The sequence below is a fragment of the Choloepus didactylus genome, chromosome 9, assembly GCF_015220235.1.
Source record: "Choloepus didactylus isolate mChoDid1 chromosome 9, mChoDid1.pri, whole genome shotgun sequence".
Lineage (NCBI taxonomy): Eukaryota > Metazoa > Chordata > Mammalia > Pilosa > Megalonychidae > Choloepus > Choloepus didactylus.
The window spans coordinates 125164274-125188084 of NC_051315.1; the positions used below are offsets into that span (position 1 = coordinate 125164274).

General features: G+C 39.0%; 1 protein-coding gene across 6 annotated transcripts in view; it reads left to right on the top strand.

Moving 5' to 3' along the window:
- Positions 1–23811, top strand: part of DIS3L2 (DIS3 like 3'-5' exoribonuclease 2) — a 483331-nt gene that overhangs the window by 198535 nt on the left and 260985 nt on the right. For all 6 annotated transcript variants that reach the window (XM_037848473.1, XM_037848472.1, XM_037848477.1 and 3 more), the window contains exon 6: positions 3653–3887. In XM_037848473.1, the coding sequence (XP_037704401.1) occupies positions 3653–3887 (235 nt within the window). The remainder of the gene's footprint in view (positions 1–3652; positions 3888–23811) is intronic.

Below are 23811 nucleotides of genomic sequence, written 5' to 3' on the forward strand. Positions count from 1 at the left end.
TCTTTGGAGGAGGAGTTTACAGCTTTCATCAGGTTCTCAGAGGGATCTGCTAACCTTCAAAGTCAAGGACATCTGAACTAGACTTTTGAATTTTTTCAAGAACAGCCCCACAGAAGAAGGGCTCTTACTGTCCAGAACCAAGGAAATTGGTTCTAGCCCATGTACTCTTGTGTGTGAAAACTTTTCTGAAGGCTCTCTTGCATCTCGATAGTCTTTTATATTCATTCTCTCATTCTTCTACTCATTTGTACATCTGTCTATTTTTCAAATATTTGTTTGAGCACCTAGATTGTGCAAGTTGGAAAATACAAAGATTGTAAAATATAGTTGTTGAACATATAGTCTTAACAGATAAATCATATATGTAGATAATACTAATATGGTGAAGGAAGTGAGCAGTGTCTGAGAAGAGGTACAGATAAGTTGCTTTGGGGCTTTAGAGAAGAGAGAAATTACTCTTGGCTAGGGCAGGTAGGGATGGTGGGGGGGACTGGCGAGATTTTGTGGTAGATTCTTTATTATAGAAAATCTAAGCCATTTGGAATAGAACTTAAGATATGGATAAATTTTAAATATGTGAAAATGTTAGATGCAGGGTGCCATCTTCAGTTTATTCATTCAAAGGAGACTTGAGTACCCACTGTGCGCCAGGCCTAGCTCCTGTGTCCCACTGAAACAGTAACAGGACTTACCCCGAAAGAAGAAGTAAGACCCAGCTGGGGCTGCCCCAAACCACCCTGTAACAGTGCTGGTTGTGATTCTGAAGAAAGAGGCACTCAACACCAGGGTGATCGGTCCAAAGTATTTATTAGGGAAACTTACTTAAAGAGAACTTCAGTTGCCTCGTAGTGGACAGCGAGACAGCAAGAAATTCACTCAAGTATGTCCATATCCACACCTATGGCAGCCACTCTACAGATTATGAATGGTTGAGGAACAAAAGTGGTTAAATGTCAAGGGCCCACGTGCTAGTCTTGGGAAAACAAATTTAGATTGAATTTTGGGGGAAAAACAACCTTTCATAGGTGGTGGTGTGTAGTGCATCAGGAAGCATTTTGGTTCTTTCTATGACACTCGTATTGATCAGTGGGTTCAGGTATCGTTACCCCTCACCCCCATCAGCTTATGACCTATTGATTTTAGCAACCATTGATGATCATTTCCTGGATCTATTAGTTCAATAGGGATGGCAAAATGGTGAAATTAAAAGTCTTTCATTCCTTCTTAATTTTTAGCTGAAATTCTTCTGTCAAGAAGTTTACGTCATCAATTGTTTGATTGAGTTAGCCTGAGGTACAGTTTGTATAGGAAGGACAGGATACATGCTTAGAATTCTCCAAGGTTGATAAGTGATTTTTTTTTTCTTATCATTATGAACATGTGGATCTTAACATATTTGATGAGTTTCAATCTATTGCAGTTTTTTTTTTTTTTTTTTTATGTTCAGATTTCTCATTTTTGGCTGAGAACCCCTTCACACTGATTCTTGGATAACTTCCAAACTTTTCTGATATGACAGGATATTCCAGGGTTTTTTGTCAATTTCCTGTTCCAGACTTAATTAGCTGTTTCTCCAAGGAACCCCACAATTCCTATTCTTAACCAATATGTGTTATGGAATGGTTACAGAGTGAGTGCCTCATGTATCCTGTGATCTCATGATGATTTCCCCCCCACCACTTCTCCTATTCTTGTGTGTCTTAAGATCATAAAATAGAAAGAAAATGTTTTAAAAAATGCAACATATTAATTTGTATTTTAATTGCACAGTTTTGAATATCTTGATTGTTTAAGTGCTGTTCCCTTACTGCATATTTTTGCTTTAGTAACTCAGAGGTGAATTTACTGCCTAAAACACTAATTCTTGAATATAGTTAATCTAAAAACTAGGGAGATTATCATTAAGTCAGAACTGAGTTGGGTTTTTTTGTTGTTGTTTTCCTGGGTTGGTTATTAAATCTGCTATATACTTAAGCTTTCTATACTCTGGTTATTGCTTTCCACTGATCTTCAACTTCTCCATTGACTTTTTCTTGAACTTTGTATGTGTGCACCAAAGCATAATACTTTCTTTCTTCCTACATAGGCAGAATTATGGTGATTACAGGATTCCTATTATCTATATATCTGTATCTATGTTTTCACACACATTGATACACACATTATGGGATAGTTAAGCCTTTGAATTTTATAGTCAGAATTCTGGTTCCTCTTGTAATATTTTCTCCATGACTGTGGAAACCAAATCCTTTGTGAAACCAGTAATGGAAAAAATAAATATAAAACAGAAACTGAAGTCCTGGGTCTTTTGCATAACATCATTCTACCAGGCTACATTCTACCTGATAGTGTAACTACGGCATGTCAGTCTTTTTTTTTTTTTTAATTTGCCACCTGTCCCCACACTTGTCTCCTCTGAGATGACATATGTGGGATGATGTTCTGATGTAAAAGAAATAGTAGATCAGTGAACATGTTGCAGCCACCCTGCTTTAGACATAGGAGACACAGGCATACCTCTTGCCTGTACTTTGGGTTACTTGGACTATGCCCAAGGTTGTGTTAACTCTTTGAGGATGGTCAGGTGCAGAGCTTCCTAAATATTGTTGGATTTTCCAAGCACTTTTGAGGAAATCAACTGTGTTTGCTGATTTTTGAATGATGGCAAATTCTTTTTCTTCCACTGCTTGCCAGTAGATTCTCTTGATTTTGAATGATCTACTTGGGTAATGTATGGAATCAGGACTTGTGTGGCAGAACCCTGCAGAAGAGATGTGGTTTTATAATTGCGTATCAATTAATGCTCCTAATGTTTAAATTGCAGATAGGTTTCTTTTCCAAAGTAGTCTCTTGAAAGGATGTGGTATTCCCAGTGACATCTAGAGCCTACAAAATCTGCTGTCTTTTTTGTTAATGTGGGTGGGCTGATTTGCATATAGGGTTGCCTTTTTTTTTCAGTGACTAAACAACACTTGCTGTATTTTAACATGGTATCCATAGAAATCATAGACGGCTGTCATGTGACCATGATGTGACAAACCCATTAAATGCATTAGAATCTGGATTCTTTTCTCCTATTTGCTTCATTTTTATTGCTAGTGTAAATGTCCATCTTTGTGCTTTGTATACTGATTCCAGGCGTCAAAGTACAGAATTAAGGGTTTATATTTTTATGAGAACATTTTATAGACTCTTATTTTCACTCAATTTTGCTTTTTCCATTTCATTTTATTTTTTGTGGTTTCCTTTGGAGGCAGGGACATGCCAAGTTGAGTTCTTTTGTCATTGCTTTACATACTGCTTATGCCTATGTGATGAATCCCTGTGAAGCAGCATGGTACTGCTGATATGCAGGGCCTTTGGGGAAAGGGTCTAAAAATCTACTCAGAAAATAAGAAGTAGATATGGCGTTAGTATGATACAAGTCTCGGACATCTTGAAATGCTGAGGGCCAACCTGGCATTGCAGAATTGCTCATCTTTGTAAGGTCGTCTGTGCACCTGGAGAATTAAAGATGCTTTTTTAAACTACGTTGTGAGTGTCCGATGCTTTCACCTTCTGAGTGTGCAGTTTTTTTCCTCATGAAAGAAAATTGAAAAAACTGCTCTTTCCTTTTTCCAGTGAGTTAACAGAACTTTTCCATTTTCTTCAGGTGATTAAACCAGAGAGCAATGACAAAGAAACAGAAGCTGCAGATGAATCAGATATCCCTGAGGAGCTCTGTACACACCACCTCCCACCCCAGTCCCTGAAAAGCTGTGATGGGAATCCTGATGTCATTATAGAGGCTCAGTTTGATGACGATGACTCAGAAGAAGGACATGGAAATGCACAAAATGTGCTGGCCGATGGTGTTAAGAAACTTTCAGTTTCTGTTCAGGAAAAAGGTGAGTATTGGACTGATGTTCCATACCCTAAGAGAACTAATTGTTTTGAGTATTGGAGTTTGTCTCTGTGCTACAGAATTAATTACACGATACAATTAGTATCTTTCCAACTGCTAACCTGTGGTGGCTTTGTGGAGAAAGAGATTTTCGACTGATATGCTTCCAGCTGCTTGTTATAAGAGGAGGTGAAAAAGATGCTACAGGGGGTCAGTGGGTGCCGTTGCCATGTACCTCATAGGGTTTTGAGTGGTGTCAGTAGTTATCATTGGAATTTCCTACAATGAGCCCAATCCCACTCAGTGCTTGATATAAAGAGAATTAAAACAGCTTTTTAAATCCTTACAAAAAAGCATTTCATTTTACCTTGGTCTTTGCTTATTTAAGTACCTTTTAAAAGTGTTTTTGTCATTGGTGATGAGGCTGGATCATCTAGAAAATGTTTTGATTCTAAACCTTTTTAAAAACCAGTCTTATTTTCTGTGATTGAAATCTAAGCCATGAGTCCTCTGGACATAGAAAGAAGCAATTGCAGACATAGGGGCAAGGAGCTGTGACCAAGGACTCGTAACTAACCACACTCTGGGAAATCTAAGGGAAAGTGACAATTAAAATTAGAATATTTCAGCTTAGAGATTTTTAAGAGGTTCCAAGTAGAGCAGATATATTTTCCAGCCAAACTGATATGTCTACTCTGAAATGGAAAAGTTTGAGCAACACTCACCTGGCCCAGGCAGGCTAGGTAATGAGTCTTGTTATCAAAAGACGTTGTTGGCACAGCCCCTGTATTAGTTAGGGTTCTCTAGGGAAACAGAACCAACAGGAGATATTTGTAAATATGAGATTTTATAAAAATGTCTCATGCAACTGTGGGGATACACGAGTCCAAATTCCATAGGGCAGGCAGCAAGCTGGCAACTCTGATGAAGGTCTTCGATGAACTCCCCAGGAGAGGCTGGCTGGCTGGTTGAAGAAGTGAAAGTTCTCTCTCCTCTCCCTTAAAAGTCTTCAACTGATTGGATTAAATCCAGCTGATTGAATGCTCATTGCAGAAGACATTCCCTTCTTTGATGTAATCAGCCACAGATGCAGTCAAATGACTGATGATTTAATAAAACTGCCTTCTGGTTTATTAACCAGCCACAAGTATCCTTGCAGTAACAGTTAGGCCAGCGCTTGCGTGACCAGACACCTGGGCACCATCACCTAGCCAAGTTGACGCATCACAGCCCCCATGAGAGGCTAGAAAAAAATAACAGAAGATTACTAAGGGAGGATATTCAGCAGACACCCTGTCAGAGAGACTGGTAAGCACACCTCACTAACATCCCGAAGAAGGCTGGATGTGATTTCCGGAAGTGACTCCATGAGCACCACCTCATTTTCCCATTGTTGACACTGAGGCAATCTGGAGGAGACAGCGTTTTCACAAAAACTGTGTGGCTTCTTGGTGCCAAGTGCTTGTGCTAGTTTGAATGTATTATGTCCCCCAGAAAAAGCCATATTCTTTGATGCCATCTTTTGGGGCAGACATATTAGTGGGGATTAAGTTGTAGCGTTTGGATTAGGTTGTTTGCATGGAAATGCACCCCACCCAACTGTAATTGATAACTGATGAGATATTTCCATGTAGGCATGGCCCCACCCATTCAGGGTGGGCCTTGATCAGTGGAGCCATATTAATGAGCTGACAAACAGAAGGAACTCAAGTGCAGCTATGAATGACATTTTGAAGTGCAGCTGAGAGTGATATTTTGAAGAGGAGCTACAGCCAAGAGGGACACTTTGAAGAATGCACAGAAGCTGAGAGAGGAGCTGCAGATGAGAGACAGTTTGAAGACAGCCGGTGAAAGCAGACTCTTGCTCTGGAGAAGCTAAGAGAAGACAAACAACCCAAGAGCAACTAAGAGTGACATTTTTGAGGAACTGCAGCCTAGAAAGGAACGTCCTGGAAGAAAGCCATTTTGAAACCAGAACTTTGGAGCAGACATCAGCCACATGCCTTCCCAGCTAACAGAGGTTTTCCGGACACTATTGGCCATTCTCCAGTGAAGGTACCCGATTGCTGATGTGTTACCTTGGACACTTTATGGTCTTAAGACTGTAACTGTGTAACCAAATAAACCCCCCTTTATAAAAGCCAACCCATCTCTGGTGTTTTGCATTCCGGCGGCATTAGCAAACTAGAACAATGCTGCTCATTCAGAATGACTTTCCAACTTTGGATTTCTTTTTGAATGAAAAGGTTCCTGCTACCTCAGTGTCCCATCAGGTAGATTGGTCTGAGGGTGCCCAGGCTCCCTTTATTTTTGTGACCTGCTCAGACACTAGTGGTTTCACTATTCAGGATGCAGCCTACTTCATTTTGATGTTATTCCTTGAAATTTCACTCCTATGATGTTTCTTCCTTCTTCCTTTAAAAATTGTTGAATACTGTGACAGAACAACATCAGCACTGTGAGTCATGTCTTTACTCTGAAAGACAAGGAAATAACCAGGATACTAAAGAACCAAATCCTTCCTCAGCAAGATCCCCATGAGAGAGATACTTGAGGACAAAGCCAAGCAAAGGAACGCTTTAGCACTGGTTTGAGTAATTGGCCCAAGAACGCCACATGGAAACCTATCTCTGGTGACTGGGCTTGGCAAACCTCAGCAACCTCTTTTCCCCTGGGCCCCAAGAGGGAGGGAGCTCTCATTAGTGGTTGGTACAGATACAAGGGCAAGGAAATATTGATGGATGGAAGTGATGGCAGAATTGATGCTGAGGGGTGGATGCTAACAAATCACTCTGTCCTTTGGGAAATCCTAATTCCAGACCTGCTCTTGATTTGCCCTTTATTGTAATTCCCTTCCCTCCCTCATACAAGTCCACTGTATGCTTGTTTTCTCCTTGTTCTTTTCACTTCTTTCTATCCTGCTGTTATTTATATTGCTTACGTAGTAGCCCTCACTGAGGAAGCAGCCTTAATCCTTCCCTCAGTATCTGGGACAGAGTTCTCTTTCCTGCTAGCCTCTAACTAGAGAGTTTGTGAAACCACATGGCTGTTTCTCATTTTTTGCCCTCTTCATATTTAGGAAAATCACAATTTGCTCTTTTAAAAATCATGAGGTTTTTTAGGATATTTCAACCAGCTTCTTTTGCTTAGGATAATATAAAGTCTGGTTACAATTAGGGGTGTTAGTACTTTTTGCACCATTTTTGGTTTTCAGATTTATTGTTGAAACAAACCATAACCTTAAGAACATCATAAACTTTTCCTAAGACTTCTAGAAAGATTCTTTGCTTTGTGTTGCAATTGCAAGTGGATTATTAATCCTGGTTCACGCTTGTGTTCAAAAGTGGTTTTTATTTTTGTTTCATTTTATTATCATGTTTCTTTATCCAAAGCACAAGTTACATATTGCCTGTGTGTGCATAGGGCATCCCTGTTGACCCAGGAAACATTTATGTTTTTATAAAAACCACCAGTTTCTCTGTAAGTGAGCAGATACGTCCAGCCATCTGCAATAAGTGCCTATCATTGTATTCAGAGAGAGGTTTCTCTGAGCATCTCAGACCCACAAAATAGCATCTCCTAGGAAGACAGCATGTTCTACATCATCCTTAGCCCCTGATTGACGGAGTAAGTGGACCAAAAGCTGGGCCCCCATTTGAAGGTCAGTCTTACAATCTCCTGAGACTGAGCTCTTACTACTTTACAAGCAGTAGTGTTGTCAGCCCCAGATATCTGGCATTTATGTGGAGATGGAGGACAACCCAGCCAAATTTTCCTTGGTGTCAAATGCAATAATGGCTTTAAAAATGTTTGGATAATGGTTCCCTGGTTAGCAAACTCCAAAGGATAAAAATCATCATGGCCAAGTGATACAGTAGCTCCGTTATCTTTCACCAGTGGGAGTTCTGAGAACAGTTTTGGCTTCATGAATCTTGGTCATAATGACCTAATCAGGTTAAGAAGTACATTTCCTGCCTTGCATCCTAGCAGGCTCTGCCATAGTTCTTTTTCAGTTTTTCTCTTCTGGAGACAAGCCTCTACCAGTATCCTGGTGAGTGGACATAGGTTTGAAGTTTATAGTCAACGACCCCTTTGTTTCTGTCTTCTGTCTCCTGGTCACCTTTAGCTGTTTTCTGAAGAGGAGACTCCACATGGGATCCTTACTCCTGTCTGAGGTTTGAACCAGTCCATTACTATGACTTCCGGGGCTTGCCCAAGTCATCTTCAGGAGTCTTCAAGAGCCTTTTTTTCCCCCCATCGCTTAAGATTAATCTGTTTCCAAGGATAGACCCTTTCAGCTCTAGATTCCTTTAAGTTCTCTTTCCTTTGATGAAAAATAACTGTATTCTCTTTTGGCTCAGGTAAAGAACACCCATATGATTCTTCTCTTATGACCTTTGGAATTACAGAAACCCCAAGAACCCTTTCTTCAGGCTGTCTGGAAAGTCTTCTTTCTCAGAGCTAAATTTCTTCTTTCCTTTTCTGTTAATGTTTCCAGATTCTGAGATAGTCTTGTTATTCTTCTGTTTCCTGGCTTTCCACTGAGTATAATGGCAATTACTACAACTAAAAGACAGATTAAATATATGGCAATTCCTCATCAACCAGTTTTAGAACACTGTTTTATGATATATTTAAACATATGATCTTTTTTTTAAAGTAAAAACTTGTCCCAAGCTGTGTTAACAGAAGGATACGAGAATTGCTCGCTTTAGTCTGGATAGGCAATGGAGTCATATCTGGTAGAGATAGATGTAGAATATGCAAGCTTATAGAGACAGTACAGGTTGCCAGGGGCGGGGAACAGGGAGAATGGAAAGTTAATGTGAAAAGGATATATAGGGTTTCTGTTTGGAGAGATGGGAAAGTTTTGGTAATGGAAGCTGGTGAGGGTACTGCAACATTGTGAATGTGATTGATCACACTGAATGGTATGCTTGCCAGTCATTGAGATGGGAAAGTTTATGTTGCATATATGTTCCCACAATTTAAAAAAAAAAAGAAGAAAGAGACAAGGACAGTTAAATGCAATACATGATCCTGGATGGGATCTAATAAGGGAGGAGAGAAAAGGCTCATAGGGACATTATTGGGACATATCAAAAAAAATTGGAATATAGACTGTATGCTTTATGTCAATGTTAAATTTTTTGATCAGGATAACTGTACTTAATGTGGGTACATAAGTAAATATCCTTGTGCTGAGGGAATGTACATTGCAATATTAAGTGTTGAAGGAGCATGACGGAAACAACTTACACTGAAGTGTTCAGAAAATGGATTGCTAAATAGGGAGACAGAGCAACAGATAGTTAGGCAGACTGATACAGCAAATGTGGCAAAAAGTTAACATTGGTGGACCTGGCCAACTGAATGAAGAGAGTAAGAGTATGCTGCAGTTCTCTATATGTAGTTTGTATTATTTTTGTAACTGTCCTGTAAGTTTGAACATTTTTTCAAAACAAAAAATTTAAAAAAGTCCATCATCCTGATAGCAGATAGCAGAAAAAGGAAATTGGGGGCAGTTGTGTAGGGGGAACATAGGAAATTTAGTCTTTAGACCCAGCGAGTCCAAGGTATTGAGAGACATCCAGGTGGCAGCTGGAAAGATAGATCTGGAGATTGGAAGAGGGTATTGGAGGATAGGAGCTCCAGATCAGGGAGTTATCCACAGGGGGTTGGCAGTTAAGCAGAGGTATCCCAGGGCCAAATGTCAACTGAGAAAGGAAACTAGGGATAGAGCCCTGGGGAAAGACTCAACGAGGGTTCCACAAGGAACAGGCATTAGTGAAGTATAGACAATTTAAATGTAATTATTAATATGTTAATCATAATAAACACTAAGGTTTTTATTATCGCCCTTCACATTCATATTGCACAATCTTTTCTATGCTTTTTCACACTTTGACTGATTTGATCCACACAGTGACTCTGGGTGATACATGGTGGAATAATTATCTCCGTCCTGCAAAGGAAGAAACAGGGTAGACATGTCATAATTCCAAGCTATTGAGGGCAGAGCTGGGGCTTATATGTACACAGGTCTGGGGTTCTAAATCCAGTGCTCTTAGTCCTGGACACTCTGGAGGAAATCTCCCATTGGAGTCAATTACAAAGAAGTCATAGGAATTGAACAAAAACAGATTTCAGGTTGAACTTTGCACATACAGCTCCCACCACTAATATCCATTGCATGAAATGCCTATGTATCTTTTGTCTCTCTGGCAAATATTCTATTAAAATTCAAGATTCAGCTCTTTTGTTAATGTGTTTCTGACTAGCTTCTCTCTCCCCAGAAATGTCCCGTCACTTTCCTTTCTACCAGTGGTATTCCATGGCTATTCTTTCATTATGAGACTTCTTTATCAGGCTATACTCCATTTATTTGTTTCCATCTTTCCTTCTTCAGCCAGAGAGCAAACCACATCACATTCATTTTGATCTCCCTGGAGTTTTCCACAATGCTTGGCACATAGAAAGTGCTAAATAAGTATTTTCTCTCTTTTCTGTTCTCCTGAAGAGAATGAAAAAGTCTTAAATCAGCTGAAAAAGAAGCATTGTCAAAAATAACAAGACTCAGAAAACTAAGAATAGAAGGGAACTTCTTCAGCATGATAAAGGGCATTCATGAAAAACCCAGAGCAAATATGTACTCAATGGTGAAAGACTGAAAGTTTTCCCCTTAAGATCAGGAACAAGACAAGGATGCCCACTGTCACCACTGATAGTGAACACTGTACTGGAAGTTCAGGCAAAAGAAAGAAGTAAAAGGCATCCAAATTGGAAAGAAAGAAGTCAGGTTGTCTCTATTTGCAGATGACATGATCCCAAAGGGTCCACAAGAAAGGTACGAGAACTAATAAACAAATTCAGCCAAATTGCAGGATCTAAGACAAACACAAAAAAGTCAGTTGGGTTTCCATGTACCAGTAATGAAAATCGAAAAGGAAATCAAGAAAACAATTCTATTTACAATAGCATCTAAAAGGATAAAATACCTAGGATTAAATTTAACCAAGGAGGTAAAAGACTTGTACACTGAAAACTACAAATCATTGCTAAAAGAATTTAAGGAATACCTAAATAGATGGAAAGACATCCCATGTTCATGGATTATAAGACTTAATGTTGTTGAGATGTTAATACTTCCTAAAGGAATCTATAAACTCAATGCAATCCCATCAAAATTCCAGCAGCCTTTTGCAGAAATGGAAAAGCTGATCCTAAAATTCATAAGGAATTGCATGGGGCCCCAGATAGCTAAAGCCATCTTGAAAAGAGAAGAATATTAGATGACATATTGATATTTCTGTTAATTATTTTAGTTGCAATAATGATAGTTAAATAGGAGAATGTCCTCATTCTTAGGAGATGCTGGCTAAAGTGCATGGGGAGAAGTGTCCTGGTGTCTTTAACTTTCAGATAGTTCAGAAAATAGCTCCATGGAACTCCTTGTGCGTGTGTGTGTGTGTGTGTGTGTGTGTGTGTGTGTGTGCATGTGTGTGTGTGTACAAAGAGAAATCAAATACTGCAAAATGTTAACATTTGGTGCATCAATGAGTGTTCATGATATCACTCTTTCAACTTTTCAGTAGATATAAAAAATCTTTAAGGTAAAAAGATAGGTGAAAAGTACACCATGAATTACTGAAAGCAAAGAAGAATTGCCATTTTCTACAGTTCAGGTGTGGATTTCAAGAGCTGGCTTCAGTCATTCTCAGTCTATGGCTCCAAAGTACTCTGGAGCATAAAATGATTACTGCTCATTGTCAAAAGCTAACATACTTAGATCAGCTGTTTTCAGTTTGGTGGTTTTTCTATTAATTAATTTTATTCAAAGAATCAAACTTTATTCCCCATTAAAAAATATCAGTGTATCACACAAGGAGTCAGTAAAGAAAATAATGAATAAATACTTATCAATATTTCCACTTAAAAATTGAAAATAAGAAAGTTTTAAAATATTATTTCAAAACAAGTATATCTGCTTCTGGTTGTGTTTCTTTTTGCATTTAAGGAAATCTTTGGGTTTTGAAATGATTTATTGGGTGTTGATGAGGTTAATGAGATTACATCTGGTTAACCACCATGGAAACACTGAGAACAAACAGAGTTAACCTCTAAAATGTACTTGCATAAATGTTAAGTCTAGTATCTTAGAAAGCACAAGAATACTTAAGCACACATTCTATTAGCCATTAGAGCAGAGATCAGCAAAGTTTTTCTGTAAAGTCCAGAGAGGAAATATTTTCAGCTTCGTGGGCCATAAGATCTCTGTCACAACTACTGAGCTGTATTACTGTAGCCTGGAAGCAGCTGTATATGATCTGGAAATGATTGGACATGGCTGAAATGGGCCTGCTGGCCTCTACTTTACACTCATGAGAGAATGAGAGTGAAGAAAGGCAAATAATGTCTCATTGCAAGAGGAGTTTTGACCCTGTGAATCCTCTAAAAGGGTCTTAGGCCATAATTGGGGAACTGTTGGCCTAAACTATTAAACTTGATGGTTGATGCCGAACAGGACTTCAGTGAACATTTCAATTATTCTTCACTGTTAGAAAATTCAACACGTGTTCAGTTCCTGAATAAATGGTTATTGGTTTTTTTTTTTCTGCTTGTTTTTTCCTGTGGACTGCTAATTACAATAATTCAGGGTAAAATCTGTTGCCTCAATCCTTTTGCCCAATTGTGGGTTCTTTTGTTTTGGGTGTGTAGATCAGCCCAATATTGCTATTTTGACTATAGTTTGGGTCTATGTACATCTTAATTTATCAAACCTATAAATTCACAATGTGAATGATAGAGTGAGTCTTAGATCCTCTTAGTATGTTTTGTAGTTTATATGTAGCATTATTTTGCACATTTCTTATTAGAAAAACTTGACTATTTTATATCTTTTGGTGTTAATTTGAAGGAAAATATTTTTCTATCATTTTCCCACAAGTTATGTTGATTTATAAGAAAGCTATAGCAGTTTTTTTTTGTGTGTGTATTTCTTACCAGATACCTTAATGAATGCTCCTGTTATTTCTAGTCATTTTATAATTGATTGTTTTGATTTTCTAGGTGTAAAATAGATTTATCTGCAAATAATGATTTTGCCTCTTCCTAATTTTTTACCTCTTGGTTTATTTATTACCTTGGTTTATTGGCCATGGCTTTAAGAACAGTCTTACATAATAGTGGTGATTTCCTTGTTCTGGACATCAGTGTGAATGCTTCCAGTATTACCCTCAAGCACAGTGTTGGTTTTTGGCTTGAGACCAAGTTAACCAAGTATCCTCTTTCTTTTTTACTCAAAATTTCTATTGGCAATGGGTATTGAATTTTATTCATGTGTCTTTTGAGCCTCTTTCAAGATGTTCTTTTCCCCTTTGGCTTATTAATCTGACATAATATGAATAATTCTTGTATCCCTCATATGACCATGACCCTCTTTTGGTCATGATATATAACATGTTTTAACATGTGACTCAATTCTGTTTGCTAACAATTTATTTATGATTTTTGGATTTATAATAAGTGAGATTGATCTTTAGTTTCTTTGTATTGATCTGTCTTTGTTGTATTTTAGAATCAGACTCTGTTAACACTGTAGAAAGAATTGGGGGCCTTTATTTTTCTCAGTGTTTTGGGGTACATAGTTAAAATAGCATTGAGAATGATCAAGTATTCTCAATACTTGAAGCATTTAAAGAACTCATACTTGAAACATGGACTGGGTCTTTCATTAGCTGGCAACTTTCTCACTCTCCAGTGATTATTGTTTTTTTTTTTTAGGGCTTCTTCCTTTTCTTTTCCAAGAAAATCATATATTTAGCCACATATTTTAGTGTATTAGAATACACTAAAACTAAAGTTTTTTTCAATTGTTTAATTTCCTGTTCATCTGTGATCATAACCCCTTTCAGTGTTCCCCTCATTTACTACAAAAAACTAGTGACTTCTCTGTTTGTTTAAATAGAAATGCATTTCTACTATTTTTATTTATTGTAAGTAACTAATTTCTGCCTTTACCTTTCTTACTAAGGACCTTCCTTTAGAAATGTTTAATCTGAGGTGGTCATGTGTAATTGGAAATGCACATTGACTTTCATGACAGAGGTTTGGACTGGAAATATGGTTTAAGGAGTTATTGACATCTAGTTGGTTCCTTGAAGAACTCCTATATTTTAAGAGGTTCTTCAAAGGAATGGTGATGGACAGAGGCCCACTTGTTCTCTTTTTCTGTCCCTGGGTTCCTCTCCTTGAAATTAATAAATATCATTTATCAAACTGTCCCCTGACTAGAGTCTTTCTAACAAACAGAAACTCCTGTGGGTTTTTTTCCTAAGGGATTTTTTTGTTGTTGTTATTAAATACATGGTTATTAGAAGGGGTTAACATAAACAGAAAATCATGATGAACTATAAGAAATCTTGAAATAATAATAATTAAATCTCCATTCTGTATTGGAATATAGATTGAGCTTGCCCAGCTCTTTCTTGGGCTTGTCCTTTTTGCTTCCTCCTCTTCCCATTTATTTACGTGGAATCATCCCTACCTACTTGTCTTTGACACATCAGGGGGCCCAGGGAGCTTGAATTTCAGGATATTTTTCTAACATTACAAATAATTTGTTTTATAGAATATAATCTGCCCCACTCCATGCCTTACAGTTCCTTGGAATAGAAGTGCCATGAGCCTTCTTGTTTGTACTTTTAGAACAGAATTATAGGGATAGAAATTTAAATAAAAGGAAAAAAATCTATAACAAACATTGTTCCTACTGGACCTGGAAGTTACCCTGTTACTCTGAGGGCCTCCTGTTCTCCTCGTGAGAGGAGGGTCTCTGGAGTCACCTGCCCATTGCCCTTTTAGCACCCTAAATATGGCACTTCTGGTTCTCTCGCCTGCTGTGTTCTCTCAGCTTTACAGTTGACTCCCTGGATTATTCAGTAATCTTCTTTTCTTTGGCTAACTGGTAATGAAAAGGGAAGAGTAGCTTCTTTGTGTGATGGTCATTTTCTCCTTATTTCCTGTCCTTTGCTCACTGGATTCCAGCCACCTTGCACCCTTTCTTCCCAGTCCATCCACGGATCCCTCTCTGGTACTTTCCAAGTCAGGCCTTGCCATGCTGGTGACAAGATTTGGACTCAGGGGTCATATCTGTGTGCAGTTACATTATACTGCCTGGACAGGACCTACAGACCATGCACTCCAATACCTCTCAACAGGGGCTGCTTCACTCCTGGAGGTCCTCGGTGGGGCACTTGGTATCATTTACAGGTATTTCACAACACTGTTTGAAAATGGGAAATTTTGCTTTTAATTAGACTACAAAACCTACTTACTTTATTTCTCATTCAAATGATACCAACCCACTGTGGTAACATTGACTTTTCTTGCTGATCAGAAGCTCTAATTAGCAATACATTTTTGATTAAGAAAAAACAAAGGAAAGCAAAATAATTATTGATACACTTAAGTTACTAAAAGTATTTCAAAGGTGAGGTCTTGGGGCCAAAATTGATTTTTAAAAATCTGTTAAAAAAGATCTTTGTGATTAAAAGGTTAGAAACAACTGATCTAGTTCATCCCTTTTGTTTTACAGATAAGGAAACTGAGGCTCAGAGAAGTTACTTGACTTGTCCAGTGTCCCAAAGGAAGTTAGTGAGTTCATAAAAGAAAAATACCTTATACCTATAACTACAGCAGGCAATTTCTACAAACAGTTCATATATATATATATATATATATATATATATATATATATATATTTTTTTTTTTTTTTTTTTTTTTTTTTTTTTTTTAAGAGCAAATCCTGCCAGATGAGTTTAATTTCTTTCTGTGGATATGTGTTGGGAATTACTGGTTGAAAGCCTGGTGTCTTTTTCTCCCCTTCCCCTTCCCAGATGTACCCAGACCTTCATCTGGACATCTTCTCCTTCCCCCATCCCTTGTATCTTGGGAAATAGAGCTACAGAGGCAAGTTTTGGTTGCCTTATACTGGCGCTGTCCAGTATAACTTTGTGCAGTGATGGAAATGTTCTATATCTGTGTTGACTAGCTCTGTAGCCACTAGCCATATGTAGCTGTTGGGCCTTGAAATGTGGCTAGTACAACCAAGAAACTGAATTTTTAAATGGATTTAATTCTAATTAATTGTATTTTAAATTGCTACATGTGGTATTAGTGGCTACCACAATGGGCAGTGTCACTTTCTGCCATTCAGCTCATACCCTTCCTTTTCCTGTAGACACATATTCTAAGCAGTCCAGTTGGGTGAATCCTGCTTGGAATTCTGGGACATAAGTAGTTTCCTGATGGATGTGTACAAGGAAACAGTAGCCCTAATTGCTAATGGTAAATTTCCTATGAATTGCTAAGTATTGTGGATAGAAGAAGGGAGTGCCAGAAAAAAATCTGAGCTCCTAAGGCCATTAGTGTGCTCTGGATCAACTCACCTTGAAGTCTTCCCTACCTCTGGACTTGACATTACATGGACCAGTGAGTCACTTTTGATGTATCGGCCAGTTTAAGGTGGATTTTCTGTCATTTCAACCAAAAGCATCCAAGCAGATACAGAGTTACAATAGGCTTCATGTTTTCTGTAAGGCCTTTGAGTCTCACATGGGCATTCTCACGAAAAATCTTGTAACCGAAGGAGGGGGTTGTGTTAACAGGTTGTAAGAACCTGGACTTTGGCCCTGTTCTGCTGCTTGCTTGTGGTGTGAACTTGGGCAAATCCTTTTTTTCTCTGGTCCCAAGTTTTTCAGTCTTAAATGGTATTATACTATTTTACGTCTCTAAGAATGGGATCATGCACATGCCAGGCATTATGCTACTTGCTGGGAAAACAAAGAGGTATAAAAAGTAAAACCTTAGGTCCTTGTCCTTGAGTTCCCCTTTGTCTATATAAGAGGAGGTCCTGTGTCTTGCCTGCCCTAGCCCCCTTCAGGGGGAATTGCCCCTACTAAAGTGGTAAATACACGCTGCCCCTGCCACTGCCCCTGCCCCAGTGCCTTGGTTGAACTATGACTGGGCTCTTGACCCAAGGAGAAGCAACATATTTTTTTTTCAATGAATTTTTTTTACTGTGAACTTTAACATATATACATAACAGTGATACCTTTCAAAGTATGATTCAACAAGTAGTTAGCAAGCAAATTTCAAAGAATGTTCTGGGTCACAGTTCTACAACTTCAGCTATTTCCGTCATTGTAAAATATAACATATGTACAGAAAGGTGTTAGTGTTTGATGTACAGCTCAACAAGCAAATATATAGGTAATTTAAAAAATTGTTATGAATTAGAGATCCACAGTTTCATTTCTTTCCTTATTATGCAATATAGAGTATATACAGAAAGGTGAAGACAGAAAGGTGAACGAGTAGCTATAGAGCAAATTTCAAAGAATGTTATAGGTTACAGTTCCACCATGTTATTTACCTCCTTCCAGCCATTCCAATACCCCAGCATCTAAAAATATATATATATATGTTTATGTAAAGTTTCAGTATTCATAGAAGACCTTTGTTAAATCTGATCTTGTATCTGAGAGATAAAACTTTGTGAGTGAATCTTTTATAGAATCAGGTAGGGACCTAGGTGTTTGGGGACTACTTTTGGTAAAGGCATGGCATACGTGGCCATTTGGAATGTCTAGCTGGAGCTCGCCTAACAGAAACCTCCAGGATGGCCTCGTGACTCTATTTGGGATCTCTCAGCCACTGTGACCTCAGCTGGCTGCCTTTCTTTCTTTCTCTCCCTTGTGGGGGAGAGGTTAATGAATTTATTTGTCGAGTTGGTCTTAGAGAAAGGCTATATCTGAGCAACAGAAGAGGTTCCCTGGAGGTGCCTCTTAGGCATAATTATAGGAATACACAGCCTCCCATTTACAACTCTAAGTTTCACAAGATTTATTAATTAGTGTGTTCCTGATTTCACTTAATATATATTCTGTCTGAAGCTAAACAGTTTCTTACATTATCTTCACTTAGTTGGACAATCCTCATCACTCTCAACTTTAAACAATTATCATAACATAATATATCCCAGAGCTCTTATCAGCTGCTAATTGTTCATCCCTAGTATTGGTATAGTGTTGGTAAGATATTCCTATTAAATATAGTCTTTAATATGTAATGGGTGGTTTTTCCATTTACCACTCTGTTGTTAACCCTCTGCACCAGTGTCTTACCTTATATTATGCTAACACTTAGGTTTGTGGTGCTATTCTGTGGGTTACGTGCCTTTAACCAACCATTTATGAACATGTTTGCCTTCAATGTGTCTCTGATACTTATAATCCCATTAATGAATTATAGTCATATCTGACCATTCACATACTGTTAAGTTCACCGTCATTATCATATCCATACAACATACTGACTGGCTAATGGACCAGTTAGACTTTTCCTTTATAACTTGAGGGCTTCTGTAGCTGAAATGTCACATGGAGTCACAAGGGCTGTTAGGGAACAAAAACTGCCGGTAACCACAGACAGTGAGACATAGAAAAGAGGGGCAGATTTGCAGTGAGCAGGACAGGGTAAGTGGAGGCTTGAGAAAGAGGGAGAGAGGAAAGAGAGACTGAGTTGTGCCCTGAGCCTTGAAGGATAGGTAAGTTTTGCTAGGTGAAAGAGGGAGAAGAATATTCTTGAAATGAACAGAGGCACAAAGGTAGGTGGTAAGTGGAGTAATTCCTACAAGTAAGAACAATATAGAATGCAGGGTGGAATATCTGGACAAGAAGCTAGGAAAATAGGCTATGACATGGTTTTGCAGAGTTATCTGTGTCTGCTAAGTGCTCTGGGTAGGGAGAATCATTCAAGGTTGTTAAGGAAGGAGACTATTAGAAAGAGGGAGAAATTGGGCTATGACAGGGACCAGTTAAGACTACAGATGCTAGATGACGTACTGAGAGCATGGTAGCTGGAATGCAGAAGGAGGGATAGATTAGTGAGATATTTCAGAACTGGAGTTTTCAGAATTTAATGGCAGATCAGATATGGGACTTAAGACAGAGGATATTCAAGAATAAGATTAACTTCGTTTCTAGTTTAGCAACTGTGAGGATGCTGACATTCTTAAATGAGAAAAATGAGAACCAGGGTGAGAAGTGCTATGAGTTTAGGTTCTGATCATATGTTCAATTTGAGTTACCTGGAGGACATTCAGGTAGTGCCATCCAGCAGGCAATTGGAAATAGATGTATAGACTCAGAGGAGTGATGGTTTGAGTTACAGATCTCAACATCATCATTTGAGCTATGGAAAGTCGAGATTCTCGATAGGTAGATAACAATTGGAATTATCTGAAGTGGTCATCGTCCTATAAAACCAGGGCTCATGCTAGCAGTTACCGAATACTCGGGTAGGGGTGGGAAGTTGGGAAGTAACTCAGATAAAGACTGAAAGCTTTATTTATATGGAAGTGAGAAGAAAGAGGTTCAAAAAGCAAAGATCTCTCTTTCCTTAGTGGGTGTCAGATGATTGACTGAAGATTATTTTCATTTGAAAAGACCAGTTCTCATAATTATTTGAAATCAACCTTTAGGGCTCTCTCTCCTTTGTGTTTAACTTTTTTTTTTTTTTAATGGATTTAAAGAGAAAAGTTCCATTTCATATTTGTTGGACGTATGGTATGTCTGAGAAACTGGGAAAACAATCAGCTGCTTATGGGGACAGTTAATGTCTTCATTCCCACTTCCGTTTACCTGGAATCCTGAGTGCTGGTTGTACAGTGCATTTTCAGGTCTGTAGACTCCAGGAAGGGAAGGCTCAGTCGGGTAGCACTTCCCTTTTACATCCCTCCTCTGGTCAGCATATGGCAGTTTATTCATTTGCGTAATGAAGGCTTTTTATAACTTGGTGTTTAGCCTGCTTCCATAGGTGTTTGTGTACTTTCTCCTTCATTAGAGAACCTTTTATTGACAGTAAGCAGAATTATACTTGCCTACAGATCTTCCTATTGCCTTTGATTCTCCCTTTGGATCACTAAATAATTCCTGTTCTCTCTTGAGAACTGTCAACTAGGTTTTTCAAGTCATGCAACAACATGCCAGGGGAAATCTTTGCCTGACTAATAATAAAGTGATGGTGGATATAACCTGTTGAGATTTTCAAAAAGCTGTTAGAATATTCCAGCCAAGCCTTGTGGGAAAAAAACTGGGTTGTGTGGCGCTGAATGGGGAGAGGGAACTGACAGCTGGCCTACTCTGGCATAGAATGTTCACCCTTAAGGACAGATCTTATTTAATATTTCATAATAGAAAACTGTCTCTAGTTTTCAGGTAATGCTAAAGACTAAAAAATGAATGTATCACCCCTACCCCTTTAAGTGAAGCCAGCCTCCCAGCCCTGCAGTCTCTTTCATTAGTCCCCTGAATGAAAGCTCAGTTGCACGGTAAAATCTCATCTCAGATCCCCATGTGGCCACTTCCCTTAGTTGTGACTCATTCCTTTGAGCCAAAAAAAATGCAGTCGAGTATGAACTTGATAGGTTGACTCTCTGGCTCTGCCATTTGTTTTGGCCTCCTTAAATCAAAGTCCTTTTGGCTGTTGCTTCTATGAGTTAGTCTGCCTTGCTCTTGACTCTGTAGTTCACCTGTGGCTCATTGCCGCTTCTCTTCCAGGTATGATGCTCCTTGGGCTTACCCTGTTGCAGGGGGGCCAGGATCCAGGCCTGTCTGGCTAGCCCTGTTAGCTTTTCTACCAGGGAATGGGATCCAACAACAAATGGCAGCACCTTTAATAGGAAAAGAAATGCTGTATAAAAATTTTTGCCACTTATTCTTAGCACTTAGTACTTTGTTTTCTTTATTTGTAAAATGCCTTCACAGTAAATACCTGCCTTGAATACTTCACAGGTTCTTGGGTAAATCAAGTGAGGTAATGGAAGAGAAAGCACCTTAAATAGAATAAAGCATACTATTCCATTATGGGCATTTTCCAAAACGTTTTGAAACCTGTTGCCTCTTGAAGTAACAAGGGTCAAATGAGTCTTCCTGCGAAGATTCTCAGATCACGTGATGGCTGTGATGAGCTTAAAGGGGTCTTTTTGGCTGCCCTTACCTACCAGAGGTCTCCTGCCTGCCTCTCCAGCCTTTGCCCTTGCACCTGTCCACCCAGACCTTAGGTCCAGCCAAACCAGACTTCTTGTTCCTAAGCACTCTCTTCCCTGTTCTGCCTATGTGTCGCTGTGCCAACTGTTTTCTGCCGTGGATGCTATGTAGTTCCCTGTCTTTTGTTAAGATTCCTCCCATTCTTCAAATGTCAACTGTCGTTTTATGTGTGTATTAGTTATATATTTCTGGGTAACAAATGGTCACAAACTCAGTGACTTAAAACAATGCATTCATTATCTTACAGTTTCTGTGGGTTCAGGAATCAGATGTGGCTCAACTGGGTCCTCTGCTTCAGGGTTTTCACAAGGCTGTGGTCAAGGTGTTGGTCAGCTGAGGATTCAACTAGGGAAAGATCTGCTTCCAAATTTATGTGGTTGTTGGCCAGATTCAATTCCTTGCAACTTTGGGACCAAGGACCTCAGTTCCTTGACAGTGTTTGGTTGGAGACTGCCCTCTGTTCCTTTGGTACATGGGCTTGTTTGTATGGTAGCTTGATTCATCATGAAGATCCAGCAAGGGAGATGCTCTCAAGATGGAGGTATTACACTCTTATGCTACCTAATCACAGAAATCACATTCTGTCACAATTGGTTAGAAGCACGTGATAGGCCCCGCCCACACTCAGGAGAAGGGGGTCACACAAGGGCCTGAACACCAGGAGGTATGCATCATTGGGGGCCATCTTAAAGTCTGCCCGTGCCAAGGTTTCCTTTACAAGCCTTTATTTATTTCCTTCAACAAGAAATGTGATCTTTCCCTTCCATGACTCATCTTTATAGCTACTTTTTTTTTTTTTTTTTTTTTTTTGTAGTTTACATTTCATGGCTGGTATTGTGGCTGAATGATTTTTTTTAATTTCCCTCATGTGAGTGTTTTTGCTTATCTTGAATCCACTTGCAGCCCACAGAACAATGTCTTGTATTTAGCAAATGTTATAGAAAATATTCCCCTTCCTTGCCGCCTTTTGAACTAATGAAGGACCTCTCTTCTGTTTAATATCTGAGTCTTCTTTCTCCATAGAGACAGTATGGGATCCATTATAAAACCTTCAGATTTGCCGATTTGGCATCAAAAGCAGTGACTCATCCATGTCTATCACCTGGCTAGAGTGATCTCCATTAGCCTGATTTGCATTTAGAACTAGAGCCTGTTACCTTATTAAGGAAAGGCAATTTTCCGTCAAAGGTGCTTCAAACAGCTGTTTTTGATGGTACATTGTTCTATTTCCTGGGGTCCTGATGGATGTTTGAAATGATGCAGCACATTTCTTTAAATTATCTGGATTCTTTGGGCCTTGTAATTGTCACTCTCTGGGCTTGCTATTTTCAGATCATAGAAAATGAATTGAAAAAGAGGACTGGCTCTTGGAGAAGCAGCATTTTCTTTCCCTTTTGCCTCAGAAGTGGGCTGAATCTCATTGTCCCTATTGGAGATGTTCAGCAGGGTCAAGTATCAAATGTGATTTAAGAGGCTTGGAACATAAAAAGAGATACAGTATATTTGATACATGTGGGATCACAGACTCAAAACATGGCAAAAGACATCTAGTCTAGCTCCCTGTTCTTTGAGGTCAGTCTCTGCTTAACCCTCTAATATAACATATTACATTCCATTTTTTTAAGTTCTGATGGATAGCTAGTCCTTAGAAAGCAAGAAAAGAAACACCAGTCTGGTTTTAGTAAATACTGTTTTATTGGTATTGAAAAGATCACGGTAATATGTGAAGCTTGGCACCTTTAAGAATAACTCAAGTCAACTTAAACTTGGAGGAATTTTTCATCTGTTGGGAAAGATGCAAATTGGTAAGTTAAAGCCAGCTATAAGTGGAGGCACATAGTGTGTTTTGTGCCTGCATTTTAGGTCTTTTGGGAGCCATGAAACTAAATGCCAATTGAAGCTTTAGTAGAGAGAAATTTAAAAGTGGTTTCTTCTGGGCAAGGAAAGATTTGGAGCAGAGAGTGCTCAGAGAATAGCAGAAGGGTGTTGAAGATGTGGTTAATACTGTTTACACCTGGGAATCGGCCTCATCTGAGAAGACGACCCTGTAAAGGACTCAGGGTTCGGCCCCAAAGCCACATTATCCCGGGCTCACCTCCAACTCAGGAACCTGAAGATATCTGCAGTCAGCTTGATGAGGAAGGTGACCCAATCCTGCTAGAATGAGTGAGTCCTTCCTTTCTTAATCTCTTTTGTCAGTCTGAAAATTAGAACAATGCAGAGAAATTAGGTAAAGGGATTTTTTTCCCCTCTTATGCTTGAGTCTTAGCTTCCTTTGCATTCACTTTATTCATCCTGTTACTGTTACTGTTAGGGCCTTCTTCCCCAGTAGGTCTATTCTCAGATAATGTTATCATCTAATTGGTGTCCCCAACCTCTACCCTAGATGTACAACCACATCTCCGGCTTGGGCAGAAAGGCTGTCATCACACTTATGTCCCACTGTCACTCCAAACTTGAAATATGCCTCAAGCAGAGTTGATCAACTCTCCAATATCTGTTACCAGGCAACTCTCTCTCAAAAATATTTTCTTTTCCATTCCCATCTCTATCAGTTCTGTTCAGTTTCTGAAGATAGTGTGGCATCATGGGAAGAGGACGAGGTGTCAGCATTCATGAGACTTAGGTTTGAATCCTGCTTCTCCATTTCTGAGCTGGTGACTATGGGCAAGCATGTAATTTGATCTCTGTAAGCCTCATTTCCCTTATCTCTAAAAGTGGCATGATAATACCTGCCCACCTCATTATTGGAGAAGATTAAGTGTGGTAGAACATGTGAGCCACCTGCCAGGCATGTGTGATAGGTATTTGGTAGCT